Below are 17,315 nucleotides of genomic sequence, written 5' to 3' on the forward strand. Positions count from 1 at the left end.
TTGATAATCATGTTGCAGTCAAAACTTTTTGGCTTAATATTATTTAACTTTCATTCCAGTTAAAGAAACATTTATGTTGAGTGCATTTTGACTTCTTGTTTCAGTGCTTAAATGTAACATCTGCAGACCCTCTGAGTTATTCTACCTCATTCTCTGAAGTTTTAGCTTGTGAATCACCGTTAGGTGTTTCCAGTGCTATTCATGTTACTGTTATTGGCAGTTTTACTATCCATTTGTATGAACCTTCCATTTCCCTGGTCTCTCAATTTCTTGAACTTCATTTCCTCTGATGCCCTTTTCTTTCACCCCAGCTCAGCTTCCATGGTCCTGCCATGGACTACACATTACTGCACATATACTACACATTACTGCACACCTTCAAAAGCTCACTGTCTAACCAACACATCCTATCTTTCCAGCTTATTCCTTTTACGTCTCTAATTCCTTTTCTCTAACTCACATCACCCTCATCTTCTCATCTCTTTTATTCAGCTTAGATTTCTCTGTGAGCCATGATTATAAATACTTTCTTCCATTCCACACCCCCAACTCCTTAGCCCTCTCCCTCCAGTGAATTTGCCTTAAAAAAATCCCATTTGTGGCAAGCCAACTCCCTGTGTATTCTGAGTCTGTGCACATACCTCTAACCTGGTCACTTACTACTCTTCTTCCACTCTCTGCTTTAGCCAACCAGCTTCCAGACTGTTCCTCAAACATGCTAAGCATACAGGTCTTGCCTTAGGGCCTTTGTCTGATAATTCCTCTGCCTAAATGACTCTCTCCCTAGCTATATGCAGGCACGGCTGATTTCCTCATTTTCTTCATGTCCTCATAGCTCACCCCCAATCTCCCTGGCATCCCATATCTGTATCACTCCGTATCTGCAGCACTAATTATCACCTTACATAGGATAGTCTTGTGCATTTATTTATTGCCTGTCTTCCACACTAGAACATCACATCCGTGGAAACAAGATTTTTTTTTGGCTCACTGCTGAGTCTACAGTAGTCACATTGTATGCTCTCAACTATTCGTTGAATGAATGAATGTTAACAAAAGCAATAAGCAGCATATGCTGTGATTTGACAAAGATCCTTAAAACACACATGCAAAAATCAATTCAGCATTTATTTTTATTGAAAAGGTAATGAAATTGCAGTGCCAGGTAGAGCTTGTTTATGGTCTTTTTACCAAATTAACACACTTTGCCAATTAAATAAATTCTTCCTTCTTACGTAAGAGCTTAACATTGACTTTTTATTATCAGGAAACTTTTCCAAGTTGTTCCTTGGTCTGATAAACTACCTTGCTTTTTTATAAAATAGAGTATTCTAAGCATGAAGAGAAGACAATAAAAGAAAAGTATTACTTTGTTATTTTTCTTTTTCAGTTTTAATCATGTAAAGAGTATTTTGTTCAGCAGGTTGTAAGTGAACATATCTTTTTATTGCACTATCAGTGATGAAAGCTCTTATTTCAGAATTGCTTTGGGAGGTTATTGGAAAGAAAGATATGAAATCACATTTATTGAACCTTTGTTTTATTTTAGTTGTGAGCTGTTTGTTTACTGTAGTCCTTTTGGATGGAGGTATCATATTTTGAAAGTGAAAGCTGGAATCACCACCAAAACTCTCCCTCACTCCCTTTCTGTAGCCACTAAAGGATTATTTAGAAGTTGAGCTCCTCCTTTTGCCCTCTTTCTCTCACAATTCCATGTCTACTTCTTTGCTTTAGCAGCTTATCTTATATATGCACACACATCTTGCTTCTCCCTTATATTTTATGTTCATTTATTTCAAGATAATCACTTTGTTTTTCCTCTTTCCCAAATCTGTTTTATGCACCCAGAATACCCTATTGGTAGACTATTATTGTGAAAGTAATTCTAGTGATACATCTTCTGAAGAAAAAATAAATCTATCCAGTTTAATGTAATCTTGGCATCAAGAATCACTGCCTTCAGCATCTATTTCATTACAAGTACAGTCATAGTCAAAATCACTGCTGAAATTTCTGTTTATTGTTTTATCTCTGTGCATGCAAAAACATGCATTTGAGGGAAAGATAAAACAATTGTATACTATTTTAAAATTACTAGAACTGTTAGAATATTTTCTACTCCTTTCTTTGAAATTCCAATGAAGATATAAATTAATTTGAAAAAGTAATTACCACTTACAACATTGTTCTTTTAGGGTAATGCTTTTTAAATTGTAAATGAAAAATGTAAAAATAAACATTTTGGAAATATAGTCAATCCACTTGAAGATTGAGAACTCTGAATGTTCAATATGTAGATTATCATGGGTTTTGCCTGGCTTTCATACTTGATTATTTGTTGGTTGACATGATTAAAATAAATGTTGATAATATAAAAACTACGCCAAATTTGAATGAACCAGATTAACCTTGTGATCTGAAATGTTTTAATTTTTCTGTTCGTTTCTTGTCTCAGCCTTTGGTAGTTTTTAGTCTCATCTGTGTCATACAGTTTTTATATTTATAACACAGTCTCCATCCTTAATGTAATAAGAATTTAAATCCTATGAAATTAGGAAGATACAAAGGCACAGATTTAAAGGCAGGCTAAATTTATTTCTCATATTCCATGAAAATTCTCAGTTCTTGTTGGGGCTGGATTGGATGGAATGGGAAGGAAGAATTGTAACATTTCAGAGTTGGCGGAAGAGACAGTTTTCATATTAATAGTTTTCATTAGGAATAGATAAAAAGTGCCATCCTCAAAAATTCTTTATTCCAGAACGGGCCCTCTTCTTGTTTCTCCCCTTTTATCCTCTTATCACCTTCCTTTTTCTTCCTTGTCTCTTGTCATCTGTCTTTTCTCCTGTGAAGGGAAGAAGTGAGGGAAGGGAGAAGATGAAGAGGAAGGAAAAGATAATTATATGGATTCCTTGTTTTCATCTTAACTCTATAGCTAGATTTTCTCATTGTTTTCATCCGTAGACAGAAGGACATTTTTTTTTACCACTTATATTCTTCATAAAAAAATGTTTATATGAGAGAAACATGAGATGTTTCCAAGTTAGAGGACAAAACTTTGGTACTTTTTCTCCTTTTGATTACTACACAATAGGCAAAAATCTCAGGGGAACACTTTATATTGTGTGTCTCTTTTGTCTCAAGGAGTTAGGGGTGAGGCATGGGAAAAACTTGAAAAACCAAACTGAAGATCAAGAGATATTTGAGGAGAAAAGTTAAGGATTCTTTAGGTTTCATATTATAAATAAATTTCTTCTGAATTTTATGATTTTTAGCCTTATAGAGTTTTTTTCTTTAACTGCAGAAAGTATTTTCTTTTAAAAAGTTGTTTTCAATTTTTTTCCTACCAGAATTAAAAAAAAAAAAAATGCTTACCTGTCATTCCAATAAATAAATTGAATAAAAATAAAGTTCTCTGAAGGGTCAGTATCAGAGCTTAGAGTATTATAAAATAGAATTTGGAAACTGTTAGTCTAATATGGTGAAAGTAAAGATGAAATTAAAATCATGATTAGTTCTCAATGGGAATTTGATCTGAAATGAACTTGAAAGGATTGAGAAAATGCCTATATTTTTTCCTACGTATGAATAATAAGAAACAAAGAGAGTTGAATTAAATGTTGGGGACAGTCTCAGCTAACCTCAGTTTGCTCTTGGTACCTTTTCAGATCCAGGTGATTGAGAATGACAGAGCCGCCAGAGGGGAGCAGGCCTACACCACCAACACCAGAGGCCAGGTTCCTCCTCTGGTCACTACAGATTGTGTGATACAAGACCAAGGTATTTATTGTCAATATTCTTGACTGAGGTTTAACATTTTCTGACCATGTTTCCTTAAGCAGGTACACAGACACCTTTCAATGCTGTCATCACAGAAGGAAACCCTTCTGTAGCTAATAATGAGGCCCAAATCACCAGTAATCACTCAAGTGCAACAAAGCTACTGTTAACTGAATTCTAGTCTGCTTGTAGAGGTCTAGAGAGTTCTGGTGAGCTCTAGTGCAAAATATCAGTCAGTTTAAGAAAATACTTCAATTTCAATTTATGGTTTAAATTAGCTCATATCATATTTTGGTTTGATTTACTCATAGCACTTTGGAAATCTAGCATGATAGCATGGGCAGAACAATAGTGGATTGGACCCTGGAGAAGCTGGCAGACTTGGTTCTAGCCCAACAACATTTTTTCTGCAGTCCCTTAACAGTTTGGGTTCTGTTTCACCACATTTAAAATCGGATGAGGAGAGGTTCTCTCTCTATAACTCTGTATCTTATGTGCTTTCAGTTTAGTATATCTGTCAAACCTTTGCAAGTTTGATCTTCCCAAGTATGTATTACTCTATAGTTTGTGAAAAGTTATTAATAAAATGTGGCCTAGTGAAATCTGACATCTGAGATTCCGAATATGCCTTTTAAATGGGTAATGTACTCAATCCCAGATGTATACCTTTGGAATATAAACAGATATTTTGACTCTTGTCAGAGTTGCTCATCCAGCCAAGTCTAGTTGGGGATCTCCCTTTCTTCTGGTCTGTCTTTTGTGCTGCTTTCAGCACTATCCTTATAAAGCAGGCAGCACCGTGATGTGGAGCGATCTTTGACTGGGAGTCGCACAGACCCACACATGACTCCAGACTCACCCTTTACCATCTGCATGAGCTTTGGTCATCTTACCTCCTAGCCTAAGTGTCACGCTCTGTAAATTGTAAGGACTAAGACCTATATTGCAGGGCCCATGCAAGGATTATAGATGACTCTGGATGAATGTGTGCAGGTATGCTTATATTTAAGGATTAGAGGTGCATGCACATAGGTATGTTTGTATGTATGTAGTGGGCTTAGCATGTAGAAGGGTTTGATATAAATTGCAGATGATATAATTTTTATTTTTTTAAAAGATTTTTAGATTATGTAAATGTTACATTAAAAGTATAGGGGATTCCCAGTATGACTCACACCTTCCCCATTTTCCCACGTTAACAATATTCTTCATTAGTGAGGTACATTTATTGCAATTGATGAACACATTTTGAAGCATTGCCACTAATCATGGATTAAAGTTTACATTATAATTTATACTCTCTCCCACCCAATTCTGTAGATTATGGCAAGATATATAATGGCCTGTATCTGTCATTATAATGTCATTCAGGACAATTCCCAAATCCTGTAAATGTCCCTGTATTATACCTGTATATCCTTCTCTGTTTTCTCAGAGCCTCTAGTGACTACTTCCTCCACATCAATAATATACTTTGTTCCATTACTAGAATCACAATAAGTGTGTAGTAGAATACCAGTTAGTATACTTTAGTCCATAGTTAATTCTCCAGTCCTGAGGATTCTGGGATGGTGAAGTCCACTCCACCTCTAATTGAGAGGAAGCTGTGATCCCATAGGGATGATGGATAGAACTCAGACTAACAATTTTGGCAGGTATTAGATATTAAAACACAATTCAGATCATTGCATTCCCTATTCTATAAATAATTTCTTAATTTCTTAATTCCTTTGTTCCTTTTTTGGGGCTCTTGATTTATTGTTTTTTGTTTGTTTTTGTTTCTGTTTTTTGAGAAACCAGGGATTGAACCTGGGATTTCATATGTGGGAAGCTGGCACTCAACCACGGAGCCCCCTCAGCTCCCCTGAGTTCTTTTTTTTGTTTGCTTTTTGTCTGTTTTTTTTGTTTGTTTTTGGGAGGTACCAGGGACCAAACCTGGGACCTCTCATGTGAGAAGCAGGCATTCAACTGCTTGAGCCATATTTGCTCCCTGTTTGTTTTTGTGCAGAACTTTCTCCTCGGTTCTTATGAATTTTTCAATTCTGTCACTCACTCAGTGTCCCCTTTTCCTTACACTTTTCAGTTCTGGGACCCATCCTGTCTTACAGCAGTTCAGTTTAAAACCCCCACACCTTTTTTTTTTGTTTTTCTGTTAGGATTTTTCTGTCTCTGTTTTCTTCCCCTTTAGGGTATCCCACTCCAGGGATCTAAGTGTAGTCAATCCAGAGAGGTGGGTCACTCGAGAAAAGTCCATTTTGCATTTAGGTGGTCCAGCCAACAGAAACTGGATTGAGTACATGCACCTCTTGTCAGTAGTTTTACTACCCTTTTGTATGCAGCACAGCTTCGAGGCTTGTGTCCCATGCTTTGTATCCGTGGACTTGGCTCCCTGTGCCTGGCTTGTGTCCCATGCTTTGTATCCATGGACTTGGGTCTTGTGCCTGGATGTTTATGGGGTTCTAACTCGCTGCTGTGAGTGGCTCTATAGTCAGCATCCATGGCTGGAGGGACCCAGGCCGTGCTGCTTCTATGCTACTCTCAAGGTGTGCAGGACTAAGTGAGGGGAAGGGATCTGGAATGGCAGGTTTAGGATGGAAATTTCCTATGTAAACTTGGAAATTCTTTTTCTTTTTCTTCCATTCAACATTTGTGGAGTCCTTCTCTGGTCTCCCTCCTACTCCAAAGCTGTAAGCAAGTGAGAATTGGCCTTTATAAATTGATTTGATTATAATGGGTCCACCTGAATAATACAGGATAATCTCCCCATTTCAAGGTCCTTAACCTTAATCCTATTTGCAAAGTCCCTTTTGCTATGTAAATGACATATTCAAGGGTTCCGGGAATTAGGTCATGGACATCTCTGGAGGCAGAGTGGGAGCATGATACTGCCTTGCCCAGTATACAATATGAAAATGTCTGGACGCTGCATTACAGCCACACTCAAGAATGGCCTTGAGGGAAGCGGACTTGCTCCAGCAGTTAGGGCGTCCGCCTACCACATGGGAGGTCGGCGGTTCAAACCTTGGACCTCCTTGACCTGTGTGGAGCTGGCCCACGCACAGTGCTGATGCGCACAAGGAGTGCCGTGCCACGCAGGGGTGTCCCCCTTGTAGGGGAGCCCCATGTGCAAGGAGTGCACCCCAGAAGGAGAGCCGCCCAGCATGAAAGAAAGTGCAGCCTGCCTAAGAATGGCACAGCCCACACAGAGAGCTGACACAACAAGATGATGCAACAAAAAGAAACACAGATTCCCATGCTGCTGGCAACTACAGAAGCAGACAAAGAAGAAGGCGCAGCGAATAGACACAGAGAACAGACAACCAGGGAAGGGGGGAAGGGGAGAGAAATAAATAAAATACATCTTTTAAAAAAAAAAAAAGGCCTTGAAGGACCTCTCAGTTGGCAGAGTTTTGAGTGGTGCATCTAATCATACACTTTTGTGAAAGGAAAATTAATCTGAGATGAGACTGTATATGGACAGTGGTGAATGGTGTGAAAGGTAAAAAAGGGAAGACCAGAGGCAAAGAGGTCTGGGATTGAAGCATGTAAGTACACATGGGAATGAGTACAAAGAGCAAAAATCTTTGTATCAAATGTTAATGCCCACCAGAGAGGCACTGAACAATCAATTAGGCAAAATGGTATAGCTAGTTGGTGTTATCTAACTGTTGTCAGCAGCCAACTAGTGGTGGCACAATGGGCACATGAACAAAATGTCCACAGCAACAGACAAGGAGGCTATTCACTGGCCCAACACCACTGATTCCCACTTATTAAGGCTAATATCACTACACTTTCCTCTGAATGTCCAACCTGACAGCAATAAGCGATAGAGACTAATGCTGATTTCCTGGTATGGCATTATTCCCCCCCCCGCCCCAAATATCCAGCCTCTTGGTGGCAGTTAAATATATTGGGACTCCTTTAGCCAGAAAGTGTCAGTGGTTCATTCTCACCAGATTAGACACATATTCCAGATATGAGATTGTCTTGCCTTCAGAGCCTCAGCCAGCACCAATATCCAGATGTTTACAAAGAGCTTGATGGAGAGGAATTAAATCCCATATATTATAACATCTGATCTGGGGACATACTTGACAGTGAAGGAAGTGCAAGAGTAGGTACCATAACCACAGTATCCACTGGTCAGGTCACATGCCACACCATCCAGAAGCTGCTGGCCTGAAAAAGGAATGGACTGGAATGATGAAGACATAGCTGAATCAGTACTCCTCAAGGATAAGGGGCCATTGGCAAGAAGGCATCATACACAATGATTTAAAACTTCAATACGATATCATATCCCTGGTTAGTATAATTGATCCACTTAGATTAAGTAAATGATATATTTGGGTTTAAGTCTTCAATCTTACTACTTTATAATACTTTAACTCTGTCTGCCCACCTCTTAACATATCCAAATACTGTCATATATTTTGATCTTATATATTTTAAACCTTATAAGGTAGTATTATTAGTTTTTTACTGTTCACAAGTCAGTCTTCACTTATATTTACCCACTTACTGACCTTTCCCTTTGCTCTTCATTTCTACCAGCATATCCATTCTCACATCTGGCATCATTTTTCTTTTTCCTAAAGACTTTCTTTAGAAATTATTTAGAGTGTTTCTGTTGATGATGTTCATGCTCAGTTTTTGTTTGTTTGAAAATGTTCTTATCCTGTCTCCATTTTTGAAGGGTATTTTGCAATATACTTTTTTAAAAAAAGATACTTAGATTACATAAATTTAACATAAAAAATATAGGGGGTTCCCATATGCCCCACTCCCTACCTACCCCTTCCACACTTTTCCACATTAACAGCATCCTTCATTAGTGAGTTACATTTATTACAATTGATGAACACATTTTGGAGCATTGCCACTAAGCATGGATTATAGATTACACTGTAGTTTACATCTCTGTTGCACAATTTTATATGTTATGGCAAGATATATAATGGCCTTTATCTGTCATTTTAATGTTATTCAGGGCAATTCCCAAGTCCTGAGAATGTCCCCACATTACACCTGTTTTTCCTTCTCCCTGCCTCAGAACCTCCAGTGGCCACAGCCTCCACATCAATAATATGCTTTCTTTTTTTTTTTAAAGATTTATTTTTATTTATTCCTCTTCCTTGCTCCCCCGTCTGCTCTCTGTGTCCATTCGCTGTGTGTGCTTCTGCATCCGCTTGCATTATCCTGTGGCACTGGGAAACTGCATCTTTTTTTTGTTGCATCATCTTGCTGTGCCAGCTCTCCATGTGTGCGGCACCCCTCTTGGGCAGACTGTGCTTTTTTCATGCAGGTGGCTCTCCTTGAAGGGCAAACTTCTTGCATGTGGGGGACCCCTACACAGGGGTGCCCCTGCATGGCATGGCACTCCTTGCACGCAGCGGCGATGCACGTGGGCCAGCTTACCACATGGGTCAGGAGGCCCTGGGGATCGAACCCTGGACCCTCCATATGGTAGATGGACACTCTATCAGTTAAACCACGTCTGCTTCCCAATAATAATACACTTTCTTCCATTACTAGAATCATAATAAGTCTATAGTAGAATACCAGTAAGTCTACTTTAGTCTACAGTTAATTCCCCAATCCTGAGGATTCTGGGATGGTGATGTCCACTCTACCTCTAATTGTGAGGGGGCTGTGACCCCATAGGGATGATGGATGGAACTCAGGTTAACAATTTTGGCAGGTATTAGTATTAAAACACAATTCATATCACTTTGTTCTGTATTCTAAAAATAATTTCTTTGTTCTCCATTATTTGCAGTATCAAATCCAAAATTGTTAGCCCAAGTAATTAAGACCTGGCTTATAATAGGGTTGAACTATTAATATATGAAAATGCTGATCTAAAAAAAATCATTGTTGACCTATAATAATGGCGATTTAATTTCATTCTGATGGCAAATGCTACATAAATGTTTGCTAAATAAATATGAAATACATACTTTGCAACCTAAAGAATATTCCTCATCACCCTCATCTCTCGTATCTTTCTCCCTTGCATATCTGCCCCCATCATACCAAACTCCTTCCCTTATTTCCCATGTCTCTGAGTATCACCTTGTGCTATTTTCTCTACAACAAACAGGCTAGGGATGGTTTCTTGTTCATTATTGTGTCCCCAGAAATTCACCTAGTACCTCGAACATAATAGTTGCCTAATGAATTTTTATTAAGCTACTGTACTTGGAATATAGAACTCTAACCCCTTTGCCTGGAAAACTTAGTTCTTCCAAATTCAATTTAAATTTTGTGTTTGAAATCTCCAATTTCATTTCCCATAGTGCTTTTCATATACTCCTTTTACAGCTTCTGTCATGTTGTATTTTACTGTTGTTTGTGTCTTTTTCTCCCACGGTACTGTAAGATATCCAGGGTCAGGGCCCCACTTTATTCATTCTTCCATACATTCAGTAAGTCTTTATTGAGTACTTACTGTGTGCTAGGCCTTTATGCTAAGCCTAGGATTTAAATATTCAAAAATTCTTAATTCTTAATTCTGACTCCATTCACTTCTTCGCTCTCATTGGTGAATGTTTCATACTTTCTCCTCAAACCTGTAACACTGCCCCTCCCTTCCAATGCTTAGCTTCTCTTACTTTCTACTTTTTGTGAATATTGTGTAATTAGAAGAGGACTTCCACGTTTCCCACACCAAACTTTACCTGCCACCTGCCTTTGTGCTCTGCCTTCCTCCTTTGTAAATGAGCTACCTGTGCTCCGTGGAAAGCTAACCCCTTCCCCTAAGCACTAAAGTCTATTGCTGCAGCAGTTTACTCCTCTTTTTCTTCTATCATTAATGTTTTTCTCTTCACAATATTATTCTCACCTTCAAAAAACACACAAAACTTTCACCCATCTTAAAAAATAAAAATGTTTTCTTGATCCACTTCCTATATTAGCTACCCATCTTTCTTAGTGCCCTTTTGCATTAAAACTTGAAGGAGTTACTGCCAGCTCCTCTCCTTCCAGTCTCTTTTAAACTAACTCAAAGCAGGCTTTTGCTCCCTCCATTGGTGCAAAACTACTCTTTCAGAGTCTCCAGTGGCTTCCACATTGCTAAATCCATTGGACATGTTGATCTAGGAGCACTAAATTGGCACAGTTGATGGTGTCTTTTCTTTGCTATACTTACTTCACTAGACTTCCAGAACACCAAGCTCTCCTTACTTTTACCCTTCTTAGAATAGTCCTTTGTCTAGTTTCTCCTCTTCTTCTGATATCTTTAGGGGAGAGAGCCTCATAGCTCAGTCCTTGGTTGCCTTCACGTCTCTGGGCACAAAAACTTCCTTGCTGAGTTAATCTAGTTTCATGGCTTCAAGTATCATCTACATGGTAAAACTCCCAAATGTATATTTTTGGCCCAGATTTTGGTCCAATTTCCAGATTACTGTATCTCATTGTCTACTCAGCATTGCTGTTTGATTGCTTAAGAGATCTCCCAAATTCAACATGCCCAAAATCAGATTCCTGATTCCACCCTTAAAAAATCCTTTCCCCTTTCCCATTTCAGTCAGTGGTAACATCATCCTTCTAGTTTCTCAGGCCAAAAACCTTGGAGTCACCAATGACCCTCTCTTTTTCAACCTCTTACATTATTCTCTTCAATAAATCAATCATGCCTTCAAAATACACCCATAGCTTGGCCACTTCTCAACACCTCTACTGCCATCATGGCTGCCCCTTGCCACTACCATTTCTTAGCTGGTTGTTTCACTAGCCCTTCTAACTGGTCTCACTTATTCTACTCTTCCCCATTATAGTCCATTCTCAAAACCACAGACAGAGTGGACTTTAAAAATATTAGTCAGATCATGACCCTCCTCTGCCCAAGAGTAACAACCAGAGAATTTAAAATGACCTTAAGTCTCTATATGATCCATCCCCTAATTACTTCTCCAGCCTCATTGCCATTCACTGTGGCCCACAATGGTGCCGTTCCAGCTGCACAGGCCTGCTGTTCCTCTATTAGGCGAGGTTGGTCCTTCCCCTCTCTGGTCTCTGGTAAATTCCTTGACTCCTTCAATGTCACCTTTTAAATGGGGCCTGCCCTATAACTATTTAAAATTGCAATCTGCCTCTCACCACCTGATAGTGACTGTGCTTTTTTTCATAGTATTTATCATGTCTAATATCCTATATCATTTACTCATTTTATTAGGTTTAATATTTATTGTTTGTGTCCGCCCATAAGAATGTAAGCTCTGCAAGGAAGCATATAAAATAGTTCCTGAAACTTAGTAGACACACAGTAAATATTTTGATGATTAAGTTCCTTTAATCACAATGCAATTTTATTTTAAAATTTATTTTAGATACATTATTCCAGTAATTTAAAAATATCCTTTGTACTATTGGATATTGTTTAGCACTCATGTGTGCCATGAAATGAAGATGCTTGAAAAGCTAACATATATTAAAATTAGGTCAGGAAAGTTTTAAAAAAAATTTTTTTAAAATTTATTTTTAAACTTAATAACTCTATTGCCAGTGTAATTTTTATTTCTAAGTTCAATTTCCAAATTTAGGAGAAAATGGAGTAATATTTGATAAAGTATTTCTTGCTAATATGAAATGGTGTGCAAATACTTACCTTACCCATAAGCAGAGATATATTTGTAGAAGAGAACAAAGAAGAAATGATCATAATCCAAAAATTTTATGCTTCTTTCTTTTTGTGGCTCTTGGCTTTATTTCTTCCAATGAATCTAAACACCTTTATAGTCAATGAACTGATTGTATTAAAACCCCACTTATGGAAAACTATTAATAATAACATCTTTTATATCTTCTTAGTTGAATTTTGATTGTTTTATTTTGCAAGCAGTTATAGTATCTGAACTATAGTTACACTCTTCTACTTTTTTTGGTTTTAGAAATCCAGAAAGCTTTATAAATATGGCAATAAATTACATAGAAGTACATTTATTAAAATTTAAATATTTTAGGGCAGATGTTTTCTAAGCAAATTTCAAGTGCATATCTTTGAACATTTCAGGCAATGCTAGCCCTCGATACATCCGTTGCACAACATACTGTTTCCCGTGCACATCAGATATGGCTAAGCAAACTCAGATTCCATTAGCTGCTGTCATCAAACCATTTGCCACAATTCCTTCAAATGAGGTAAGAATAATTAATAGTGATTCAGTAATTTACTAATTCCAGAATTCTTTTTTCATCATTATTTTCTTACATTATGCTGTGTTATAAACAGAAAATGGGTGTATTTTTATAATGCAAAAGTCATCTAGTCATTCCATTAGGGGAAAAAATTGTGAGAAGCCTTTTTATTTTTTGGCATCATATATTACCAAACCCTGATGGATTGAGCCACTTTTTGGCTTGCTGTAATGTAGAATGTCATATTTTCTGACAATACTGTCATGAGGCCCTTATGCCCTACCTAGGTGAGCACGTGCTATGTAATTTGAACCCCTATTAAGATATGGAATAGTGCCCTCACTCCAGTTACCGCATGCCTCTTCTAGTCAATCTCCACCTGTTCCCCTAACTCCCTTGCTCCCCTCCCCAAAAACCAACATTCTGATTTTTTTCCACCGTAGATTTTTTTTTTGTGCCTATTCTAGGGCTTCATATAAGTAGAATCTTATATATATGTATATATGTATGTATGTATGTATATATAGTTTTTTGCATAAGGTTTATTTGACTCAGTGTGATATTTTTGAGAGCATCCATGTTCTTGCATGTGTTAGTACTTTGTTCCTTTTCATTCATTGCTGAATAATATTTCATTGTATGGATATATCAATTTATGTAACTCTTTTATTGATGGACATCTGGGCTGTTTCCAGGTTTTGGCTATCATGAATAAAACTGCTATGAACATTCTTATACAAGTCCATCTGTGGACATATGTATTCATTTATCTTGGGATAATACCTATGCTGGTTCATGAAGTATATGTTTGTTTAGTTTTATAAGGAATGCCAAGCCATTTTCCAAAGAGATTGAAGCATTTTACAATCTCTCCAAAACTGTATGAGAATTTTAGTTGCTCCATATTCTCTCTAACATTTGGTGTAGTCATTTTTTAAAATTTTAGCCATTCTCATGGGGTATAGTAGTATCCATAAGAAATGTATATTTTTAAAATTTTAATACTTATGCTTTGAACAAAGTTTAAATTTAAAAAGGTACAGTTAATATAACACTCTTGTGCACAGCATCCATCCTTAGCCAAGTGCTAATATTTTGTCATATTTGTTTGAGATAATTTTTTTTAGAGGATTGAAACTTTATAGCTACATATGAAGTCATCTTTTATCAGGCACATTCTTCACCCTCCTTCCCTTTATACACGCAAACACTGTAATGAATTTGGTATGTATACTCCCTGTATGTGTTTTCATATATTGGCTTTATACGCATGTGTCAATAACAATATTTAGTATTGTTTTGTGCTCTTTTAAAACCAGATTACTTTTAAGTAAATAAAACATAAATATTCAAAAGATTAACAGAGTATACAGGGAAAAATACCCTCCCTTTTGCATTCCCCCTTTATAGACAGCCCATACCTATTGTTTATGATTCCTTCCAGAAATGCAATATGTGTATACCAGCATGTATGTGTCCATTCTTTAAAAACCAAACACACACATAAATGATAGCACACTATACACACTGTTCCACACCTTCTTTTTTCACTTATTATATCTGGCACTCCTTCCTCCATGTCACTACGTACAGAGCTTCCACATTTTCTGTAACAGCTGTGCAGCCTGGATACATTAAGTAATAAGGCAAAACCCTATTGTTACTGTACATATTGATTTCAGGATGCATACAAATTTTAGAAATGTGAAACTTTAAAAATAGGAGTCCTAAAATTGTGGAATTTATTAACGTAAACGTGTCTGAATGAATATTTATACCAAACCTTTGGCATGGCTTCTCTTGGGGGTGGGATCGTCTCAGATTTGCTCTCTACCTCACACATTTCTGTGCTGTGTTTATCTTTCTACAGTGATCTGCTATTTTCCTAGGCAGAAGAAAACATTTTTACTTTTAAAGAAACCAGAAGCATATATAAAATAAGAAAGTATTCTAGGTAACAGCTCTATTATGTATCAATATGGGATACTTGGAATTTATACTAGTAAGCAGGGTCAGTCTTGGGTGCACCTTGTTCATGGAAATGAGTTTGCATGGTTTTCAGGTACAGACTAGCAAAATCTTCTCCTCCCTGCCCCCTCCCCATAAGGCAGATGACCTGGGTCAAGTATGCATGAAACAAATCAAATCCAACAGTTGTTCACACTCAAAACCAGAAGCTATAACCTTCTTTTCTCTATTATCATTTAGTAATACCATGAAATTATTCAGTAACATGTTCCTGAAAATAAAACCTGGAATTTACTTTTTGGTTGAAAAAGTCTTTCAAATATTAGCTTAATCCCCCATCTCTCAAATGCATTGTACACATTTTATACACAGACTGAATATGTATGATTTCTGTTTTCCCAAGTTGTTTTTGTTTTAACCAAATACTACCTCACCACTAGCATAAAGTTTTCCTTTAGTGAAAACTTATGCTTCATTTTAGTCTCTTTCCCTTCCAAGGCAGTGAACAGATGAGGTTAGAATGGTGGCTTATTTTTGGAATCTGACTTGGGGAGAAATTTTACTTGAGAAATTAAACTGTATTCTTTTAATGTTGCTAGAAGCTCTGCATACTGACCAGGTAAATATATTTCTACATTATATTTTCTCTATTCATGCTTTCTCTAAAGAAAGCCCTTCATTTTACCTTAGGTCTTTGATGAATAGGATTACTCAGTATATTTTAGGAAGAATTACTGTTCCTTGCATATCAGCAACTTCTGGGTTGAATGGAGACATTATCTATTTCAAGAAATATATTTACTTTTGTTTATTAGTCAAAGACTTGGAGGTGAAAATAAGAACTGGGAAAGGGAAATTTTAACATAAGGAAAAAAGTCTTTAAAGGTTGTACTTCCAAAAATGTATTTTCTTTTTGGGCAGTTTAGCTGGACCTAAACGTGGAAAGCCACTAACATTTGGGAATTCATTGCTGCTACACTATACCAACTAGCTGGGTGAACAAGTATGACTGTTACTGAACATATGGACGTTCTTTACAGACTGTTCTTTTGTAGCTTTTGTGACACCATCCTGATGTGTTTTTTCCTACTGACAGGCAGGGGAACTTCTGTGTTCTCTTGGTTGTTTTCGTAACCTCTAGTATTGGGGTTAATAAAGACTTGGTCTTGGTGTCTCCTCTCTTCTCTTTTATCACTCCTTTTCCACCCTAAAGACCTTTTAAATATCATCTGTGCACTGCTATTGCTGCTACTGATGAGAATAATAATAGTCAACATTTATAAAGCACTTAGCACAGTTATAAATTTTTTATACATATTCATTTATTTAATCCTGACATCAACCCCCATTTTATTTTACCCGTTTTAGATATAAGGAAGCTAAAGCACAGAGTTAGGTACTTTGCCTAATCAGTGACAGAGCAAAAATGTAAACCTAGGCAGTCTGAACCTGAATCCTTACTCGTAATCATTATGCTATTACTCCATCTCTCATTCATTCGTTCATTCTTAATCTCCATTATCTTATTCACATATTCAAATCCCTTCCTGACATCTCCCCTTGTGTACCTCAAGAAACCTCAAACTTAACATGTACAAAACTAAATTCCTGATCTCTACACCCGAAACCTGGTTGTTCTTCCACGTCTCAAATAAACAATACTATTGTTTGTCTAATTGCTCAAGCCAGAACTCCAGTTATAGATAATAGAAAATGAAGGACATGCTAATTTTAGATATTTATAACATATAATCAGGGAAATTTCTGAAACAAGTTTTAAAGTATCTTTCTTAAAGGCAAATGGTTAACATTAGTATTATTCTTCATATGAATAACATTTTAATTATTTTCTTCTACAATAAATAGCTTGCCTATTTCTAGGTATAATAAAATTTTAGGATTTTATTGCTTATCTTATTAATCTTGCCATCATTACTATTAAAAAAATTATCCTTAAAAATATCTTGATTTGGCATCTACCAAAAGAATTTATTTAGTACAGTGTTTTGTTAAAGTGGTTCCATTGTTTGACAGAACCTTTTTAAGCATGCCATTGTGTTAGCAACGGCCTATGAAAATAAACCTAACCCAAGCAGTTATGATCAGAGAATGTTCCCTGTAAGCGTTTACTTTGGAGATGTATGCTATTTCCAAGGGCGTATCAATATCATCATTGGTTGACATGTCATATTCCTTACTACAAATTTTACTTTTTTTGTATGTTTTTTAGGCAAAACCTATTGCCACATTCAATATAATTAATGATGAATATATAGTTAGCAAAAGTAATTGGTTATGTTTTAAGCCCTTTTGTTTAGTAACCTGTGTTTTTATTTTTGATACTGTATTTTAAGAACTGAGGTAGAAATGGTGTAGATTTCCAGTGTAAAAGGACTGACCAATTCTAATATGATTTTCTATTTTCT

The 17,315-nt window shown here is 36.7% G+C and overlaps 1 protein-coding gene across 2 annotated transcripts in view; it reads left to right on the top strand.

The window, feature by feature from the left end:
* The window catches only part of SEC24D (SEC24 homolog D, COPII coat complex component), a 108,593-nt gene that overhangs the window by 23,134 nt on the left and 68,144 nt on the right, over positions 1 to 17,315 (top strand). For both annotated transcript variants that reach the window (XM_004479041.4, XM_004479040.3), the window contains exons 7-8: positions 3,669 to 3,780; positions 12,797 to 12,924. In XM_004479041.4, the coding sequence (XP_004479098.2) occupies positions 3,669 to 3,780; positions 12,797 to 12,924 (240 nt within the window). The remainder of the gene's footprint in view (positions 1 to 3,668; positions 3,781 to 12,796; positions 12,925 to 17,315) is intronic.

This window comes from Dasypus novemcinctus, chromosome 1 (genome assembly GCF_030445035.2).
Source record: "Dasypus novemcinctus isolate mDasNov1 chromosome 1, mDasNov1.1.hap2, whole genome shotgun sequence".
NCBI lineage: Eukaryota > Metazoa > Chordata > Mammalia > Cingulata > Dasypodidae > Dasypus > Dasypus novemcinctus.